Source organism: Mercenaria mercenaria, chromosome 13 (genome assembly GCF_021730395.1).
Source record: "Mercenaria mercenaria strain notata chromosome 13, MADL_Memer_1, whole genome shotgun sequence".
Lineage (NCBI taxonomy): Eukaryota > Metazoa > Mollusca > Bivalvia > Venerida > Veneridae > Mercenaria > Mercenaria mercenaria.
The window spans coordinates 17,450,568-17,473,207 of NC_069373.1; the positions used below are offsets into that span (position 1 = coordinate 17,450,568).

General features: G+C 34.8%; 1 protein-coding gene across 2 annotated transcripts in view; it reads right to left on the bottom strand.

The window, feature by feature from the left end:
* Nucleotides 1-6,490: 6,490 nt before the first annotated feature.
* LOC123529570 (lysine-specific demethylase 7B-like) overlaps nucleotides 6,491-22,640 on the bottom strand; it is a 61,522-nt gene continuing 45,372 nt past the window's right edge. For both annotated transcript variants that reach the window (XM_045309942.2, XM_045309943.2), the window contains 5 exons: nucleotides 21,396-21,488; nucleotides 17,471-17,583; nucleotides 16,484-16,574; nucleotides 15,517-15,576; nucleotides 6,491-15,069 (listed from right to left, as the gene is read on the bottom strand). In XM_045309942.2, the coding sequence (XP_045165877.2) occupies nucleotides 14,987-15,069; nucleotides 15,517-15,576; nucleotides 16,484-16,574; nucleotides 17,471-17,583; nucleotides 21,396-21,488 (440 nt within the window). In that variant the 3' untranslated portion in view covers nucleotides 6,491-14,986. The remainder of the gene's footprint in view (nucleotides 15,070-15,516; nucleotides 15,577-16,483; nucleotides 16,575-17,470; nucleotides 17,584-21,395; nucleotides 21,489-22,640) is intronic.

Sequence of the window (22,640 nt, forward strand, 5' to 3'; positions counted from 1 at the left end):
TAGTACAGGCCGATGATCTGATTATCTGTCGTCCTGGGTCAGCTATTTTACTTAAACATCTTCTCTGAAACTACCGGTACTCATCAGAATTACACCAAACTTGGTCAGTAGCATCCTGGTATAGACGGCAGTCAAGTTTGTTCAAATGGATTAGATTGGTTGCTTTCAGGGGCTGCAAAGCTAAAAGTAGAACAATCTTTAAGGAACTTCTTACAAATCGCTGGATGGATCTTCATTCAACTTGGTGTGTAGCATCATAGTAAATTCCTCTCCCAAATTTATTCAAATGGGGTTTATTGGCCTCTTTTAGGGTCCACTAGAGTTAAAAATAAAAGAATCTTGAAACTGCTACTTCTTATTATCTGTTGGATGGATCATCATCAAACTTTGTCTATAGGATCTTGCAATCCCAAACATATTCATATGGGTGCATTTGGCCCTTTTTAAGGGCTAAAAATAGACATGCCTTTAAAAAACATAATTATGAACTGCCATATGGATCTTTGTCAAACTTTGCCTTGAACATCATTGTAAGGTCCTCTCGCAAATGTGATCAAATGGGAGCACTTGGCCCCTTTCAGGGCCACTAGAGCTAAAAATCCAAATACTATTGAACAATTTCTCATAAAAGTCAAGATTGATCTTTTATCACACTTGGACGCAGCATCATTGTAAAGGACCTCTCCTAAATCGGTTCAAATGGGGGCACTCTTCCTCTTTTAAAGTGTCTGCCAGAGCTAAAAACGTAAATACATAAACAAGAGGACCATGATGGTCCTGAATCGCTCACCTCTTCCCACATGACCCAGTTTTGAGTATTACATCGTTTTTTCTACTATTTGACATATAGACCTAGTTTTTGAGCTCATGTGACCAAGTTTTGAACTTGACCTAGATATTATCAAGATAAAAATTCTGTCTAATTTTCATGAAGATCCATTGAAAAGTATGGTCTCTAGACAGGTCACAAGGTTTTTCTATTATTTGACCTATTGACCTAGTTTTCCAAGGTACGTGAACCTTTTTTTTTAAATTTACCTAGATATCATCAAGGTGAACATTCTCACTAATTTTCATGAAGATCTCATGAAAAATATGGCCTCTAGAGAGGTCACAAGGTTTTTCTATTTTTAGACCTACTGACCTAGTTTTTGACCGCACGTGACCCAGTTTCGAAACTGACCTAGATATCATCAAGGTGAACATTCAGATCAATTTTCATGAAGATACATTGAAAAATATGGCCTTTAGAGAGGTCAAAAGATTTTTCTAATTTTAGACCTACTGACCTAGTTTCTGACCGCAGTTGATCCAGTTTCCAACTTGACCTAGATATCATCAAGATGAACATTCAGACCAACTTTCATACAGATTCCATGAAAAGTATGGCCTCTAGAGAGGTCATAAGGTTTTTTTTATTATTTGACCTACTGACCTAGTTTTTTAAGGCACGTGACCCAGTTTCTAAATTGACCTAGATATCATCAAGATGAACATTCTGACCAATTTTCATGAAGATCCATTCAAGGGTATGGCCTCTAGAGAGGTCACAAGGTTTTCCTATTTCAAGACCTACTGACCTAGTTTTTGATCGCAGTTGACCCAGTTTCAAACTTGACCTACATATCATCAAGATAAACATTCACACCAACTTTCATACAGATCCCATGAAAAATATGGCCTCTAGAGAGGTCACAACGTTTTTTCATTATTTGACCTACTGACCTAGTTTTTGACGGCACATGACCCAATTTCGAACTTGACCTAGATATCATCAAGGTGAACATTCTGACCAATTTTCATGAAGATCTCATGAAATATATAGCCTCTAGAGAGGTCACAAGGTTTTTCTATTTTTAGACCTACTGACCTAGTTTTTGACGGCACATGACCCAGTTTCGAAAATGACCTAGATATCATCAAGATGAACATTCAGACCAACTTTCATACAGATCCCATGAAAAATATGGTCTTTAGAGAGGTCACAAGGTTTTTCTATTATTTGACCTACTGACCTAGTTTTTGAAGGCACGTGACCCAGTTTCGAACTTGACCTAGATATCATCAAGATGAATGTTCTGACCAATTTTCATGAAGATCTTGTGAAATATATGGCCTCTAGAGAGGTCACAAGGTTTTTTCTATTTTTAGACCTACTGACCTAGTTTTTGACGGCACGTGACCCAGTTTCGAACTTGACCTAGATATCATCAAGGTGAACAGTCTGACCAATTTTCATGAAGATCTTATGAAATATATGGCCTCTAGAGAGGTCACAAGGTTTTTCTATTTTTAGCTCACCTGAGCAATGCTCAGGTGAGTTTTTCTGATCGCTCGATGTCCGGCGTCCGTCGTCTGTCGTCTGTCAACATTTAGCTTGTGTATGCGATAGAGGCTGTATTTTTCAATTAATCTTCATGAATATTGGTCAGAATGATAACCTTGATGAAATCTAGGCCAAGTTCGAAAATGGGTCATCTCGGGTCAAAAACTAGGTCACTAGGTCAAATCAAAGAAAAACCTTGTGTATGCGATAGAGGCTGTATTTTTCATTTAATCTTCATGAATATTGGTCAGAATGATAACTTTGATGAAATCTAGGCCGAGTTCGAAAATGGGTTATCTCGGGTCAAAAACTAGGTCACTAGGTCAAATCAAAGAAAAACCTTGTGTATGCGATAGAGGCTGTATTTTTCAATTAATCTTCATGAATATTGGTCAGAATGATAACCTTGATGAAATCTAAGCCGAGTTCGAAAATGGGTCATCTCGGGTCAAAAACTAGGTCACTAGGTCAAATCAAAGAAAAACCTTGTGTATGTGATAGAGGCTGTATTTTTCAATTCTTCTTCATGAATATTGGTCAGAATGATAACCTTGATGAAATCTAGGCCGAGTTCGAAAATGGGTCATCTCGGGTCAAAAACTAGGTCACATCAAAGAAAAACCTTGTGTATGCGATAGAGGCTGTATTTTTCAATTGATCTTCATGAATTTTGGTCAGAATGATTGCCTTGATGAAATCTAGGCCAAGTTCGAAAATGGGTCATCTAGGGTCAAAAACTAGGTCACTAGTTCAAATCAAAGAAAAACCTTGTGTATGCGATAGAGGCGGTATTTTTCAATTGATCTTCATGAATTTTGGTCAGAATGATTACCTTGATGAAATCTAGGCCGAGTCCGAAAATGGGTCATCTAGGGTCAAAAACTAGGTCACTAGGTCATATCACGTAAAAACCTTGTGTATGCGATAGAGGCTGTATTTTTCAATTGATCTTCATGAATTTTGGTCAGAATGATTGCCTTGATGAAATTTAGACCAAGTTCGAAAATGGGTCATCTGGGGTCAAAAACTAGGTCACTAGGTCAAATCAAAGAAAAACCTTGTGTATGCAATAGAGGCTGTATTTTTCAACTGATCTTCATGAAATTTAGCCAGAATGATTACCTTGATAAAATCTAGGCTGATTTTGAAAATGGGTCATCTGGGGTCAAAAACTAGGTCACTAGGTCAAATCGAAGAAAAACATTGTGTATGCAATAGAGGATGTATTTTTCAATTGATCTTCATGAAATTTGGTCAGAGTGATTGCCTTGATGAAAACTAGGTCGGTTTTGAATATGGGTTATCTGAGGTCAAAAACTAGGTCACTAGGTCAAATTAAAGAAAAATCTTGTGTATGCGATAGAGACTGTTTTTTTTCAGTTGATATTTATGAAATTTGGTCAGGTTGATTGCCTTAATGAAATCTAGGTCGAATTTGAATATGGGTCATCTGAGGTCAAAAACTAGGTCACTTGGTCAAATCAAAGAAAAAACTTCTGTATGTGATAGAGGCTGTATTTTTCAGTTGATCTTCATGAATTTTGGTCAGAATGATTGCCTTGATAAAATCTAGGTCGAGTTTGAACATGGGTCATCTAGGGTCAAAAACTAGGTCATATCTAAGAAAATGCTTGTTTTATCGCAAGAGACCAATTTTTTGGTCCAATCTTAATGAAAATTGGTCAGAATATTTGTTTCCATGAAATCACTAGGTCAAACATGTTTTACACTGTTATGGAGTGTTTCTTAGGTGAGCGACCTAGGGCCATCTTGGCCCTCTTGTTAGACCTACTGACCTAGTTTTTGAGGGCACTAGTTTTTGAGGGCACGTGACCCAGTTTCGAACTTGACCTAGATATCATCAAGATGAACATTCAGACCAACTTTCATAAAGATCCCACAAAAAATGTGACCTCTAGAGTGGTCACAAGCAAAAGTTTACGGACGGACGCACGGACGACGGACACCGCGCGATCACAAAAGCTCACCTTGTCACTTTGTGACAGATGAGCTAAAAACATAATTAAAAAACTTTTTCTCATGAACCATTGGAGAGGAAATAGGGGCGTTTGGGCACCTTCTAGGAGCTGCTAGAGCTTTAAATAGAAATACATCAAACTTGGTGTGGAGAATCTTTGCAAGATCCTTTCCCAATTTTTTTTTTTAATTTGGAGCACTTGACCCTTTTAGGGGCTACTAGAGCTAATACAAGAAATATATCTAAACAACTTTTTCTCAAGAGTTGCTTGATGGATCGTCTTCAAACTTGGTCTGTAGCATCATTATAAAGTTTTCTGCCAAATTTGAACGGGGGCCCTTGGCCCCTTTTTGTGTGTAGTGAAGAGGGCCTTTAGAGCTAAAATCAACCACCCTTTAGATGAATTTTTCTCATGAAGCGCTTGATTGATGTTCATCAAACTTTGTCGTGAGCATCATTATGAGGTCCTCTCCCAAATTTATCGAAATCTTCCCTTCAAAGAAACTGTCGTAAAACATCACCTTGTCCAGAAATTTAACTCACAATCTCAATATTGATAGCATAACTGCTACACCAGATGGAGAACTGCTATTCCTGAATTTTGCTTACAAGTGGTTTTGCCTCTGTTTCTTAACACTTCAATCGAGTAAACAGCTGTAATATCGAATGAAAAGGACGTCACGACAATGTCATAATAATACAAATGGGAGATTCAACAGACTCAAACTTGCAACCATGACAAAAAAGATGCTTTTCTTCCTGGGCTTTAGGTCCCAAATGAGTTTGCTTAGGAAGAGCCTTAATCAAAACCCTATCAGTCTGGTCTTAGTATATGTTTCTAAATGAGTTTCTTGTATATTTGATCCGTCAGCGGCTCACTTGTTTTAAACAATATGCAAGTTTCTTGTATATTTGATCTGTCAGCAGCTCACTTGTTTTAAACAATATGTAAATATTTAAAATACAATTATAGCAAAATATAGATCAGAATCTGATTACGTCATTGTGGTGTCTATTCCGACCAACATCAACATAGTTTACATTTGGTTTTCACGATGGCAATCCGAACTTGGCATTTACATTCATGCCTATACATCCACACACATACCTTCCCCTGTTTAGAATCTGAAATCAAGGTGAGCAATCTAGGGCCATCATGGCCCTCTTTGTTTCTTTTAAGACAGATTTTTTTTCTAAAGTTAATTGTGTAATGAGAAGAATGTTTAGTCAGAAATTAAACAAAGCAAAATCCTGCAATACCAAAAAAAAACAACAACAAAAACCCAACTCTATTTGAAAGCTGTACAATATGTAATAAATTTGACCTGGACAGGTTTTTGAGAACACTTTGTCAATGAATATCTTGAAAAAAGTCTTCTCCAGTCATGGAAATTCACAAGAAATTTCATCACTTATAGCAAGCTATTCTAACTTTACTGGATTTTGTTTTGTATTTTATTAGTTCAGGCTGTACGAGTTAATGACCATTCCACTTTTTACGGAGGTTTTGATATGCTTTCAAATTGATGACTCTGCGGGGCATCTGGTCAAGCATAGATTATTGAACACTAACTTTTCAATTTGTGCGGCCACAGAGGTCTAAACGAAATTAACAAATGTTAATTTTTAACATTTCATTGAAGATGTATCTTTGGTATTTTGGTTGAAAAAATGAGAGAGAAGGTTGTATGTGGTTATATAAAACCATATTTAAGTAGAAGTAGCAATACTAAATCACAACAGTGTGATTTTGATACGATTTTGCAGTGAAAAAAATGTGACGGGGGAAAATCTGTCTGAGGAGACACTTGACCGCTACTTCTTCAGATCCCGTCTGAAGTAGAAGCAGCATTTTATTTATCTTCAAGGGCCATAACTCCTACAAAGGGCATGGTACATTCATGTTCTGACAACATGCGCAAGCTCACTGCATAGTTATATATTTCTGATAATTGTACCAAACCCCTTGAAAACTGTAGAACTTACCAGGACAAAGATTTTAGGAAAGACGGGGAAGGACAAAGCTGCAACTGTATGGACCCCACTACTGCTGAAATATTTTAGAGCAGAATAAAATCCATTAGACAATGCATTTTGCATAATAAAATCCATTAGACAGTGCATTTTGCATACCGATTTGAGAATACCAGTTACTAAGTTATTAGTATCATAACAATTACATAACGTATATTTTTGCTTTTATTCATTTTTCTGTAAAATTTACCATGAATTCTCATCATACATATATACATGTATATAGACAGCAACACAAAGAATTCTGCATGTCAAATGATTACATTCAAAATGTTCACCATGATTAAGTCCTAATGATACTGCAAAATAAACACTTAACATAATATTTTCTCTACTGAGCAAACTATTAACTTAATAAAAGAAATTCTACAAGCAGCCATAAACTATGCCTTTGACAAACATAACTATACATCTCTAATTGCTATCTCGGTAAACACATGAACTGTCTACAGTATATAGGAACAGAGTATAAAAAAATGAACACTTCTTGCCTAGAATGTATGATAAATACACTTGTGTTCAATTTAGACTTATCAGCAGTGAGTCAAGAAGCTGCATTTTATAAAAAAAACCCAGCAAAAATGAAACTTTAAGGACCAATATCATTAAAGGGTGCTGGGCACGACCAAATATTCAAACAAAAGTACCTCAATTATGTCCTGACAATGACAAAGTTTGACCTTTTGAAACATACCCTCAACAGTAAGCGCAGGATGTTTTTAACCAAGCAATGTTAATTTCTGCAATTGCGTTATGCTAATGAGATCGCAATACCATGTCACATAAAATAAATAATAAGAAAAAATACAATTTCTATTTATATGTAAATACTAAAAATGCCTTCAGGTTTTGAGATCTTGGTTTATTTCTTTTACATCAAATAAAAGTAAACTCGGAATTAAGGCCCCTTAAAAATTCTCATCTTTAACTATATCTGCTCTCAGCATTATAGAAGATCAAGTGCGTAAAGTTTGTTTTCATTTCCTCATTCAAAATATTTCGGGTGGATTCAGATATTGGCATATCCAACCGGTCCCTGCATACTTTGAGAAGAAAAAAATATCAGTAAGTATATTCTTTTTTGCATTATAAATTTCTGAACAATTATCTATCTGATATGTTATTTCTAAAAAATTAAATCTCTGTAGCTAGGCGTCAAATGTACAATTCTTTGAGTTATTTACAATTTTACAATATATATATATATATATATATATATATTAAATTATATATATTTATATATTAATATAAATAATTTACAAATCAATCTACATGTATATTCAACATTCTGTAGAAAAACACTTGCATTTAGAAACAGTAAAAATAAAATTGACGCAAAAATTCTTCAATCCATATAGAACAAAAGAAAGCAAATCATTAACTGTTTTATGAATTTATCTAAAACAGAAAATTCTTAATCACTAACTTTGTTAATAAATTATGTTCTTTATATGTGTACTATTGGATTTAAGCACCAATTTTGTAATAAACAAGAGCTGTCGGAGGACAGCAACGCTCGACTATTCAACAGCCTTGTCGACTGAATGAATACGAAAGTCGAAAAAGGGGCATAATTTAAAAAAAGCAAAATAGGGTTATGGAACCTGCATAGTGCTTATCAGCTCATGACAGTGGACTGGTGTGTGAAGTTTCAATCCATTCCCATTAGTGGGTACTGAGATACCAGCTTACATACAAAACCTTAACCAAAAAATTCTAAGTCGAAAAAAGGGGCATAATTTTGTAAAAAAGCAAAACAGAGTTATGGAACCTGCTTTGTGTATGTCAGATCATGACAGTGAACAAGTGTGTGAAGTTTCAATCCATTCCAATTAGTGAGCACTGAGATACCAGCTTACATACAAAACCTTAACCAAAAATGTCTAAGTCGAAAAAGGGGCATAATTTTGTAAAAAAGCAAAATAGAGTTATGGAACCTGTGCAATGTATGTCAGTTTATCACAGTGAATAAGTGTGTGAAGTTTCAATCCATTCCCACAAGTGGTTGCTGAGATACCAGCTTACATACAAAACCTTAACCAAAAATTTCTAAGTCAAAAAAGGGGCATAATTTTGTAAAAAAGCAAAATAGAGTTATGGAACCTGTGCAATGTAAGTCAGTTTATCACAGTGAATAAGTGTGTGAAGTTTCAATCCATTCCCACAAGTGGTTGCTGAGATACCAGTTTACATACAAAAACTTAACCAAATCGGGACGCGGACGCCGACGCGGACGCCGACGCATGGGCGAGTCCAATAGCTCTACTATTCTATGAATAGTCGAGCTAAAAAAGTTCCCGTTGTAAAGTAAATACCCAGCATAAATGGCTTATCAAGTTTGTTTTAAATAATGCAAATCTATTAACTACTGTGTTGTTTTTATAGCATCAATGTCAACTACAATACCGGGAACTGAATTATGATGTAAAGTTAGGGCAACACTGCTAATACATTCTCCACCTATAAACTTTTGTAAGATACAGTTAACAACTGAGAAAAATCTAGTATTCATAGGTACTGTGAAATCATTAATATTCGTGGGGGACTAATTTTCGTGGATTTCGCGGTTGAGTCAATCCACGAAATTTAATCCCAACGAACAAGTAAAATTCCCATTCATTTTATGTTCAAAAGTGGAAATCCACGAATTCACATCCCCACGAAATTGCCAATTTGACAAAAACCACGAAATTTCATGCCCACGAAATTAAATGATTTCACAGTATGCAAAAACTTACACAGCTTAGAAAACTGAAGTTTTCCATTTCAACCTTGGCAGCTTAGATTATATTCATTTATCCTTTTTTTCCGACTGGTAAAAATCTCTGGCAATCTCACATAAATTACCTAAGTGTATTGTATACAAAAATATTTTTGTAAGACACAAATATGTTACTTTTAAGACAATAACACAAAACAAATTACTGTAACAATAGACAGATTTAGCAAAATACTGTATCTGGAATATAAGCTGTCCAAAATTCCATATCGGACTAGAGCTCAGCTCCTACCAAGTATGGTTTTCTTATATAGAGAGTATCCTTTGTCCTGTCAGGAACAAACCGTGTACCAGTAAGTAATACTACCATAGTCGCTTCTAATGTACGATACAGTAAAATGGTTTAATTTTGCGAGCATGAAAATTTGTGGTTTTGGAGAAAACAGGATTTTGTTTGAATAAGAATTGATGGGATTTCATACTGCAGGATTAAACGAAAGTGACACATGTTTGATTGATGCTTCTTAATTTTGTTGACCGATGAAGACACAAAATCCGCAATTTTTTTCCTGCCAGATCATGCAGATATATAAATGATTTCACTGTGTTACCCTGATGAAGCTTCTACTTTGAAAATTATCAAATTTTGTAGTCTGCATGTAAGACTCCTCAATTTGAAATAAAAAATTTCACAATTATTTTGAAAAAAAATCAGCTGAACTGTTTCTCAATGTAAGGATACTACAGTAAATGTGTGTGGAAGACTCAGGCACATATAAAACATGAACTTTAAAATTTTTCAACTTGATCATATTATTGATAGATGTGAAAAAACAAAACAATGAAAAAACTTACAAGTAGCTGCCAAAAAAGAAAAATATTGCAATTTTTACATTATGAAGAATGTGCGTTTCAAAAAATGTTTATAAAAAATTTCAACATTTTGTAATCTTAAATGGGTATGCCTCTTGATTTACATCTCTTAGAAAACAATTTTTAACTTCCAAAGAAATTTTTAAAAAATCTTAACTCAACATTCATGGCTTAAATCAACACTAAAATCTTAAAAAAAAAATAATAAATACTAAAACCATAGATCAATGCTATTTAAGTTAACATTTTAAAAATATGCTATAATATTACGTAATTCCTTCTCTTCTGCATTAAAAGTATACTGTGTGAATAATGCTATACATGTTTCACAGACTACACAAGTGATGTTATGAATAAATATATACTGTGTTGCATTCAACATTGGTTTTAATTCACATTTACTAGTGAACAAAAACAAATTATTTAATTTGATATCAATATGTGCATATTTCTTCTAATGAACAAGAAAATTTTACCTTTGGGCTATGCAGTAAACAGGGTGGCCTACCAGGTGACTTTTGGATACTGTGAAATCATTAAATTAAATATTCGTGGATTTCGTGGTTGACTCGATCCACGAAATTTAATCCCAATGAACAAGTAAAATTCCCATTCATTTTACGTTCAAAAGTTGAAATCCACAAATTCTTATCCCCACGAAATTACCGTTTTGACCAAAACCACGAAATTTCAATCCCACGAAATTAAATGATTTTATAGTATCATATGCATGGATAAAACGTCCTGACTCAAGTAACAGTTTGCTTATAGTTTTCTTATTACTTGACGGATTTTCGTAAGAGAAGGAGTGTCAAAGACAAGAAAATGAGTGATTTTGTCTGCATAAAACGTGTTTTCAGTTCTCAGTACTTTTCTCTGTATGTTATCAACAAAGTTTACGAAAAACAGGTGAGCAAAGTGTTTGAGAAAAGTACTGAGAACTGCGGCAGATGCTTTGTGTGGAGGAAAGCACACATTTTGCTGTCTTCAAAACCTTTTATTTTATGAAAATCCATAAAGTAATAGGAAAATACAGGCAAACCTGGATTGAAATGTTTTCTTTGTGTGTACGATATCCAAAAGTCATATTGGTTGGCCACCATGTACATAGGTTAAAGACTTAACAAGCATTTTTATCAACAATAAAAACTTATTTCTATATCACTATTTTTTTTACATTATTTTCTTGTATTTTCAAAATTTTGAAAAAATCTGACAACAGTTTGAAGTCATTCCCATTTAAGATATAATACTAAGATTTCCAACAAGAACATAACAAAAATATATATTACAGGGATAAAAAGACAGTATAAAATGCTGAAAGTGATGCAAACAAGGTAGATGATTTGAAACAAATATATGCAGTAAAACAACCCTGTTACATTGCACAGTCAAATACTACAAAAACAATCTAAAACAGGACAGCCACAATGGCCTTATAGTGCTCACCTGAATTCAAAGAGCACTAAAGGTAAAATATAGCAATCTTCATCAAAACCACGGCAATAACTTTACCAATATTGCTTCTTTACACATTCTGCCTGTCTGGAGAACTGCTCAAGAAATGTGGAATCACACATGCCAACATTGTGAAAAGTTACAAAATCTGACTAAATATTTATTTTATCTATTTACTTTTGTTGGGTTTAACAATGTACCAACACAATTATAGGTCATATGGCAACTTTCCAGCTTTGATGGTGGAGGAGGACCCCAGCTGCCCCTCCGTGCACTATTTGATCAGGAGCTTGCATCTGGGTAGAACCACAGACCTTATGTAAGCCAGCGGATGGCTTCCTCACATGAAAAATTCGAAGCCCCAAGTGAAGCTAGAGCCCGTATCAATCAGGGGCAAGTGATTTGAAGTCAGCGACCTTAACCAACTGGCCACGGAGTCCCCTCAAAGTCCACAGCAGGAATCTAGCCCACTGACTAAGACACTGAGACCATGTACATTTCATAAAGATTGTTCAAGAAATATGGCCTTCTGTGTTTTGGCAGACAAAAGTGATCCACAAAACCTCACCCTGGAGCATTTTGTTCCTAGGTCAGCCAGTCTTCTACAAAATAAGAATCTCTCTATGGCACATTCCTTTCGTCCTCACTGAAACCAGATTCTGAACCTGCAAACTTAACTGTATAAGGTATCCGAAGCTTTCTTGTATTTTCTCTCAAAGACAAGAGTATTAATGTGTACAGAAAACTATGGCAACTTATTTGAAATATATTATTTAATTCTGAATCCATATTAAAAAGGAACTTTTTAATAGTTAATAACTGACAGGTGACACATCTAACACTGGTATAGGTTTATCATTAAATTTTTTTATTTTAGATTTGTTAAACTGTGCAGTTAAAGAAGTCCTGTGAAGGTCAGGAAGCAAGACATGATGTGTATTAGCAGATGGCAGGATAAAGTGTTTTTATTCAACCTCATGTCTTTTTTTTTTCTATTGTGAGAAAATGCTTTAGCAAGATTTTTTACTTTTAAAAACAGAAAAAAGTCATATTGTAATAAGGACTATTATAATATACCTAAATGGTAATCATTCAAGTGTACATATATATAACTCTAAGGAATCTGGTTTGCTAAGCATAATAATCCTTTCTCATGTAAAACTACACATAAAATCAAAGGCCTGAAGGGCCTGAGTCGGCTAATGATTGATGTACTGACAGTATAGTCTACCAGTTTCAGTTTGTTTTTAGTTTTTTTCTTAAAATTTCATAACACAGCTCGATATTTACCCAAAATATTATATCCGTATACGATAACACTTTTCTCCAGTTTCAACAATATATTTTACAAATTGTGATGATATGAAGACATTTAGCAGCAATTGGCAGTATCTGACATTGAAGTTTACAGTTAAATTACCTCTTATTTAAATCTTTTCATAAAAAAGTTGTTTCGTTTCGTGAAAGCAGCCAAACATAGACGATCTACTTTCGATTTCAAAAACTACAAGAATATACAATTTAATGTTTCGCCGATTTGTTTATTTCTCGAAAAATATGAATTAAAATCATTTTTAATATCAGTAGTAACTAAACAAACCAGTAAGAGCTTCTTCTTCCGATAATTTATCCGTTTACTGACTGCAAAATTCAACCCACGCAAAGTTTATAGAAATCATACGATGCGTGTTTACGTTCAATGTGGGAGAATTAAGGCTGATCGACTATGTTACCTAACACATCCAGACGATTCAGATTTTGTTTTTAAAAAAGCATTGTGTGCGTTTCTGTAATTCTATATACGTTTTTATATGCTTAGAAATTATTAGACATGCGTATTTGCATTATTTCTATACGTAATTTACGCTAATACACATCTTATCTGGAGCCCTGTGGAGCTATTTTTTGTCTTTCGCTGGATGTTACCCAAGCTTTGTAAGCCTGCGCAATTCTTAAAATGCACATTTATGCTTAATGAGTTACATTCGAGTATTGCACAATTACAAGTCATAAATATGACAGATTACATCGTATATTGGTCATAGCAAAGAGAATTGACACAACTTAACTTCATTCATGCAGTGAACAGTTTGAAGTTTGAGAAATCTAATGGAACTACATCTCTTCACGTGTTATTCGGTCCATTTAGAGAATCGCTGAACAGCAAGGACTCGTCAAAAGGCTTTCAGCCTTTAGCCGACTAAAAAAAAAAACAGTATGAAAGCTAACTATTTCTTTTATTGCTGGAAAATTATTCTCTCTTTTTTCCCCATTTTTTTTTTGCCAAATCTCAAACTGGCAGAAGCTTTGTAAAACTTCCATTTTGTAGCACTGTAGATACCTATTTTTAATGCACAAAAGGGTATAATACGCATCCCACCCCCAACCATCAGTTTAGCTCGAATTTGTGGGGAAACATTTTTTTGGCCAATATTGAGGTAGACTGAAAATGAAAGTACAGTTTACATGGAATAAATTTTATCTGTGTGGTGGAGAGCGCAATATGTTTTGCTATACAAGCGATTTTTTTTTACTTAAAAATAAAAACAATAAAATATCGTAATATTTGTTTCTTTTTTTTTTAAATTCAAATTTTACAAATAAATAGAAAGCAGCTGCTTTCAATATCTTTGAATAGCATGAACTTCATACTGATAACAAAAGGTGTGATCGTGAACTGGCAAAAATCGTAAACAAACTCGTTTTTAAGACTATACCTGTGTAGACTATGCAGGGATGGACCTGGAGGTAAAAAAAAATGTGCATTATACATAAGTGCCTATGGTAAATACTTACTGTTAGTACTTCATGGGGGATCTGTGAACAAAAGAAACACAACCTAATAGAAATACTTAACAAAGCAAGCTAATATCAGAAACTAGTTAAACCACACAACTAAATAGATAGAAGGATATAAATGTTTTCAAACAAATTGATCCTTTACAACAAAAACCCTTTCAGAATGCCCTTGTATAAAAAAATATAATTTGTGAAACTGAACCCAAGATTATGTTTGTAGGTGAAACTGAACCCAAGATTATGTTTGTAGGTGAAACTGAACCCAAGATTATGTTTGTAGGTGAAACTGAACACAAGATTATGCTTGTGGTAATGTTATTTGAACAGAATGTAGTTAAATATATAAATTATGAAAACATGAAGTATAGGTTTTATTTTGTTCAATACATTAAGCATTCCTTGTACAAGTGTCATTTGTAACCACTGAACATTCATTCTCATTTATGCAATCTTGAGAGTAAGGTCCAACGTGCTATGCAGTTGACTCGATAATGGATAAACCCAAGCGTCATATATGATTAACTGGATAAAACATGGTTCCACACTTTTGATCTTCAGATTTCAGCTGAACATTTCACAGGATAAACCGTAGCACTTCAGATTTATAGCTAAACCACCAACATCCTTGCTTTACAACAGCAGCAGTGTATATATTGTTTTATAAATCCAGAATCAACTGGATTTGACAGCAAAATGTTACACTCCTGTAGCACAAAGTTTGAATAATTCTACTGATGTAGAATGATAAATGTTTGATGTGTAAATAAATAAATGAATCAGCAATACTGTGTATTAGGTATCAGTGCATGCCCATTTTATGTATCTTAAGAATTTTTCCTAGTCTCTGTTTTGCTGTAGCTTCCCCTTTCTTCGGTTTCTTTCCTAAAAGTAGAAAAGAAAAAACAATTTTCTTCCTTTACCTTAAAAGACAGAAAAATTATTTTCATTCCTTAGCTTAACTTTGTCTCTTTTAACAGTGTATCAGTCAGGTAATGGCTAACAGTTCAACAAGTCTGTTCCCAATGTTCCTGAATTCAGTACCAGTACTGAACTGTTCTCCAACAGCAATTTCCCGAGTACATGAATCAAAGTGGGATATGAACATCTACTGTCAAACCATTTGCAAAGACCAAACTCATGACTCTCAAATAAGTCTTGTGGTCTACATTCTAAGCTATACAATTCAGAATCTTTCTAGCATAAAGACATTGAACATTCTTATAAAGTTTACAGTCATCTCTTTTTAAGGAAGTGAATAAGCATGTCAAACGAAAGCACAGAAATGAAACGTTTCACTATGATGTCTATTGTAAGGATCAAGTTACTCACGTTTGTTAGCACTGTCTGACAATGAACCACCAACTTTAACACCAGGCCGGAATGCTGAACCTGAAATGTTCAGTTTTTTTACTGATATCTGTTGTTGGATTTTATAAAGTTGTGTTTAAAATATTTAGTCATACAGCCACTCAAATACTGGTATAGCAGCAGAGAAAGTGGACTAGGTAGTTCTCTAGGCATTATTCAAGGCATAGGCATGCACATCATCATTCCAGGATGGTAGTGGAATAATCCATAGTAGCACCAGGCACATGGTTCTAAGCCAAAAAGATAACAGACAGCTTGCAATTTCATTCTTTTAGAGGCACAAGATTTCATTCCTTTTTTACTCCTTACCCTGCTAAATTTCTATAATGAACTCGTCCATCTATCAATTTGGACAGTTCCATTAACTGTTAAAAGGGGTGCTTACCAAAATGATACTGACTGAATTGCAAACAGTGCAGAACATGATCAGCCTTAAGGCTGATCTTGGTCTGCACTAGTCACAAAAGCAGAATCACTTGCTGCCGGCAGACTAAGGGTTGAAAAGCATCAGTCTGCATTCACAGCATATTATTTCACAAAATTTAACCTTAAAAATTAAATACCCGTTACATATTTGTGAAAATAAAATCTAAGTTTTAACATGTTTAGATTTACATAGAATTTGCAAATCAATAAATTTACTGGACAAATTTAGTAGTCTTCTATTATAATGAAGTCTAGGGATTTTACTACATACACATACAGTAGAAAAGAAATCACAACTTTTCTATTAACTCTTTATTACTACATAAAATGATCTGTACTCTTTTTGAAATAAGGCCTTCCAATACTGCCTCCTCGGGTAAATGGATACTTGTGTTAAACATTCACCAAAACATAGAAATATAGATGATACAGAAATGTATTCAAAACAAAATTTGAATTATATCATTTATGTCTGGTTGAGAACTGCTTCGAGAATACATACCTGAGTGTGTGGGTGAGAGAAATGAGCTTGATGTACTGGCAATAGAATCTAAATCTAACTTAGGTTTCTTTTTGTATGGACGTTTTACTTTCTGGAAAACAAAAACAGAAAGATAACACAGATACTAATCAAACAATACTGACGGTCCTTAATACAGTCAAACTCTGTTTGCTAGAACTCAGATAATTCAAACACCATGCTTGGCTCAAACTTATTGTCAGGTACTGGCAAAACCCCTTTATTTTATTCTCGGATAAACTAAACCACTGAATACATGAAAATAAGCCTCCCCGCAAATATTAATGATTTTACAACATAGTTAAGGATGTCACAATAAGTTGATGTGTAATTAATCTTTTCTGAAGATTACCGTGTCTTTCCCTGCCAGGTAAGTAAGAAATTAGATCTCAGGGCCTCCTCTGCCAATCGCAAATGTAGCCAAATGCTACAAATTCAAAGAATCAGCTACAGATTTTTGAAAGTGGCTACAATAATTTTATTAAAATGTGGCCAAATTTCTGTAATTCAGCTTCAATTTGTGCTCAAACACTGTAACAGGGTTCAGTTATATCAAATATTTTCATGTGCACAAAATTTCATAAAATAGAAAAACAATTTTAGTGTGAACCGGAATTCTGTGAAATTCCCTTCAGTTACTGTAAAATCATTTAATTTCATGGGCATGAAATTTCGTGGTTTTTAGTCAAAACAGCAGTATATGAATTTGTGGATTTCAACTTTTGAACATAAAATGAATGGCAATTTTACTTGTTTGTTGGGATTAAATTTCATGGATTGACTCAGCCACGAAAATTAGTCCCCCATGTATATTAATGATTTCACAGTATCAAAATCTGTGTTTTCACAAAGAATAATTTTCTTGAAATAAGTAAAAATGCCAAAGAAGTGAGAATTAAGTGTGTCAATAATTCTTGAATTTTTAGAATATGACTTTAACAGTACTTATTCTGTTAATAAAGAACTCACAGGTGCTGAGGTAATTTTGGCAGCAGATTGTTCCAGACTATTTTTCACTGACTCCTTCGTAACACCTTCTCTATGAGATCTTTCTCCAAGTGGCACGGAAATATTCACTCTAGCTGTTAACAGAGCAATTAGAAAGCATGGAAAATGAAATTAATCAGATCTGCAAAACGACAACATCTTATTAGTAATAATTTTTTCAAATGCAGAAATCGTTTGCCAATCACGTCAGTAAACAAGAGCTGTCGGATGACAGCGCGCTCGACTATTCGAAGAAGTGATTGAAGAATGGGGTCAAAATATTTCCATAGATTTTCAGACAAAAGAAAACAAGAGGACCATGATGGTCCTGAATCGCTCACCTCTTCCCACATGACCCAGTTTTGAGTATGACGTCGTTTTTTCTATTATTTGACATTGTGACCTAGTTTTTGAGCTCATGTGACCCAGTTTTGAACTTGACCTAGATATTATCAAGATAAACATTCTGACCAATTTTCATGAAGATCCGTTGAAAAATATGGTCTCTAGAGAGGTCACAAGGTTTTTCTATTATTTGACCTATTGACCTAGTTTTCGAAGGTACGTGACCCTGTTTTGAACTTTACCTAGATATCGTCAAGGTGAACATTCTCAGTAATTTTCATGAAGATCTCATGAAAAATATGGCCTGTAGAGAGGCCACAAGGTTTTTCTATTTCAATACCTACTGGCCTAGTTTTTGAACGCATGTGACCCAGTTTAGAAACTGACCTAGATATCATCAAGGTGAACATTCAGATCAATTTTCATGAAGATCCATTGAAAAATATGGCCTCTAGAGAGGTCAAAAGATTTTAATAATTTTAGACCTACTGACCTACTTTTTGACCGCAGTTGACCCAGTTTCAAACTTGACCTAGATATCATCAAGATGAACATTCAGACCAACTTTCATACAGATCCCATGAAAAGTATGGCCTCTAGAGAGGTCACAAGGTTTTTCTATTATTTGACCTACTGACCTAGTTTTTTTAAGGCACATGACCCAGTTTCAAACTTGACCTAGATATCATCAAGGTGAACATTCTGACCAATTTTCATGAAGATCCATTCAAGGGTATGGCCTCTAGGGAGGTCACAAAGTTTTTCTATTTCAAGAACTACTGACCTAGTTTTTGATCGCAGTTGACCCAGTTTCAAACTTGACCTATATATCATCAAGATAAATATTCAGACCAACTTTCATACAGATCCCATGAAAAAAATGGCCTCTAGAGAGGTCACAACGTTTTTTCATTATTTGACCTACTGACCTACTTTTGAGGGCACGTGACCTACTTTCGAACTTGACCTTGATATCATCAAGATGAACATTCTGACCAATTTTTATGGAGATCCATTCACAAGTATGGCCTCTAGAGAGGTCACAAGGTTTTTCTATTTTTAGACATACTGACCTAGTTTTTGACCGCACATGACCGTTTCGAACTTGGCCTAAATATCATCAAGATGAACATTCAGACCAACTTTTATACAGATCCCATGAAAAATATGGCCTCTAGAGAGGTCACAAGGTTTTTCTATTATTTGACCTACTGACCTAGTTTTTGAGGGCACGTGACCCAATTTCGAACTTGACCTAGATATCATCAAGATGAACATTCAGACCAATTTTCATACAGATCCCATGAAAAATATGGCCTCTAGAGAGGTCACAAGGTTTTTCTATTATTTGACCTACTGACCTAGTTTTTGATGGCACATGACCCACTTTGGAACTTGACCTAGATATCATCAAAGTGAACATTCTGACCAATTTTCATGAAGATCTCATGAAATATATGGCCTCTAGAGAGGTCACAAGGTTTTTCTATTTTTAGACCTACTGACCTAGTTTTTGATCGCACGTGACCCAGTTTCGAACTTGACCTAGATATCATCAAGATGAACATTCAGACTAACTTTCATACAGATCCCATGTAAAATATGGCCTTTAAAGAGGTCACAAGGTTTTTCTATTATTTGACCTACTGACCTAGTTTTTGATGGCATGTGACCCAGTTTTGAACTTGACCTAGATATCATCAAGGTGAACGTTCTGACCAATTTTCATGAAGATCTTTTAAAATATATAGCCTCTAGAGAGGTCACAAGGTTTTCCTATTTTTAGACCGTCTGACCTAGTTTTTGAAGGCACGTGACCCAGTTTCAAACTTGACCTAGATATCATCAAGGTGAACATTCTGACCAATTTCATGAAGATCTTGTGAAATGTATGGCCTCTAGAGAGGTCACAAGGTTTTTCTATTTTTAGACCTACTGACCTAGTTTTTGACGGCACGTAACCCAGTTTCGAACTTGACCTAGATATCATCAAGATAAACATTCTGACCAAATTTCATAAAGATCCCACAAAAAATGTGACCTCTAGAGTGGTCACAACAAAAGTTTACGGACGGATGGACTAACGCACGGACGGACGGACGGACGACGGACGCTGCGTGATCACAAAAGCTCACCTTGTCACTTTGTGACAGGTGAGCTAAAAATGGATTAAACAAAAAATGTTCCTGTATTTGTGGATTTCGATTAGTCTTGCACTTAATGGCAATGTGTGACCAGGATGGCAAATATGTTAAGTTATATGTTAGGCAAAATATGGACTTGTATGAAAAATTTAACTAATTTCCAAGCCCAAAAAGGGTCATAATTCAGTCAAAATAGTTGACAGAGTTATGTACACTTGCCTACAGATGGAAATCATGTTGATAAACTAGTGTTAAAAGTTTCAAAGCCACAGTTCAAATAGTTTTGACAAAAATTTCAAAGTTCAAAAAGGGCCATAATTCAGCCAAATTAGTTGTCAGAGTTATGTACTCTTGCCTACAGATGGAAATCATAATGATAAACAAGTGTTTAAAGTTTAAAAGCCATATGTCAAATAGTCTTGACAAAACATGGACATATACGAAAACAAAACCAATTTCCAAGTTCAAAAAGGGCCATAATTCAGCCAAAAAAGATGACAAAGTTATGTACTCTTGCCTATTGATAGAGACTATAATTCTGAACAAGATATAAAAGTTTCAAAGCCATATGTCAAACACTTTACACAAAATATAAACTGGTACGAAAAACTTAACCAAGATTTCTAAGTCAGAAGGGGCCATAATTCAGCCAAAATGCTTAATGGAGTTATGTACTCTTGCCTACAACTGGACATGGTGATGGTAAACAAGTGTTGAAAGTTTCAAAGCTTTATCTCAAAAGACTTTGTCAAAATGTAGACTGGTACGAAAAAACCAAGATTTCTAAGTCAAAAAGGGGCAATAATTCAACCAAAATGCTTGATGGAGTTATGTACTCTTGCCTACAACTGGACATGGTGATGGTAAACAAGTGTTGAAAGTTTCAAAGCTTTATCTCAAAAGACTTTGTCAAAATATGAACTGTTACGAAAAACTTAACCTAGATTTCTAAGTCAAAAGGGGCCATAATTCAGTCAAAATGCTTGATGGAGTTATGTACTCTTGCCTATAACTGGACATGGTGATGGTGAACAAGTGTTGAAAGTTTCAAAGCTTTATCTCAAAAGACTTTGTCAAAATGTGGACTGGTACGAAAAACTTAACCAGGGTGTGATGCCGACGCCGACGCTGTGGTGAGTAGGATAGCTCTACTTATTCTTCGAATAGTCGAGCTAAAAATTATGCCAATATAATTTTAATATTTCAAATGTAATCACAACTTAGGCTAAGGACACTGTCTGATTCCTAGATGGCCCACCAGTACTCATGCCTTGGCCTGAGCTTGTGAAGGTTGTGGCAAATTCTAAACTCATTCAAATTTGAACATGTGATGATCTAATCCGGAAACCAAAGCTAGACCCGTGTCATCGTAAAATTAATAATAATATCTTTATAATAAATGAAGAGTGAAGCAGTACCTTTAGGGTTCCAAGTTTGATCCTTGCTGGGTTTACTATGGCCTCTCATAACCTGATCTTGCTCTTCCTCATCCATCTCCAATGTCGGATATACTGTAAAATTAATATTTAACTGCACTAAGTTGTTTCTTTGATTATCTTATTGTTTTAAAGACATTTTCAAGCCAATTTACAGTTACATTACTGCAGTCAACAAAGGACAACTTATTTCAGGCACTGTCCTCAGCCAGATCATCATGGAAAACAGTACCACTGCCCTTGCACTGAGGATCAAACTTATGGCCTCTTGATTCATAGTGCTTTGGTCTTTGTAGTATAAAGTGATCTAAAATAAAAGTTATAGAATAGGATGTCACCAAAACAAATAACAGGTAACGTTTCTTACATTATTCAGAAACGAGACTTCAGTCAGAGCAACAGATAAGCTGCGTATTTGCGTAAATACCCAATTAAAATTTGCAAAATACACAACAGATTTCTTTTTAATGCGTATCAAAACTCAAACAAACAAGAGGACCATGATGGTCCTGAATCGCTCACCTCTTCCCACATGACCCAGTTTTTAGTATGACGTCGTTTTTTCTATTATTTGACATAGTGACCTAGTTTTTGAGCTCATGTGACCCAGTTTTGAACTTGACCTAGATATTATCAAGATAAAAATTCTGACCAATTTTCATGAAGAATCATTGAAAAATATGGTCTCTAGAGAGGTCACAAGGTTTTTCTATTATTTGACTTATTGACCTAGTTTCCAAAGGTACGTGACCCTGTTTTCAACTTTACCTAGATATCAAGGTGAACATTCTCATTAATTTTCATGAAGATCTCATGAAAAATATGGCCTCTAGAGAGGTCACAAGGTTTTTCTATTTTTATACCTACTGGCCTAGTTTTTGACCACACGTGACCCAATTTCGAAACTGACCTAGATATCATCAAGGTGAACATTCAGATCAATTTTCATGAAGATCCATTGAAAAATATAGCCTCTAGAGAGGTCAAAAGACTTTCTAATTTTAGACCTACTGACCTAGTTTTTGACCGCAGTTGACCCAGTTTCAAACCTGACCTAGATATCATCAAGATGAACATTCAGACCAACTTTCATACAGATCCCATGAAAAATATGGCCTCTAGAGAGGTCACAACGTTTTTTCATTATTTGACCTACTGACCTACTTTTTGAAGGCACGTGACCCACTTTCGAACTTGACCTAGATATCATCAAGATGAACATTCTGA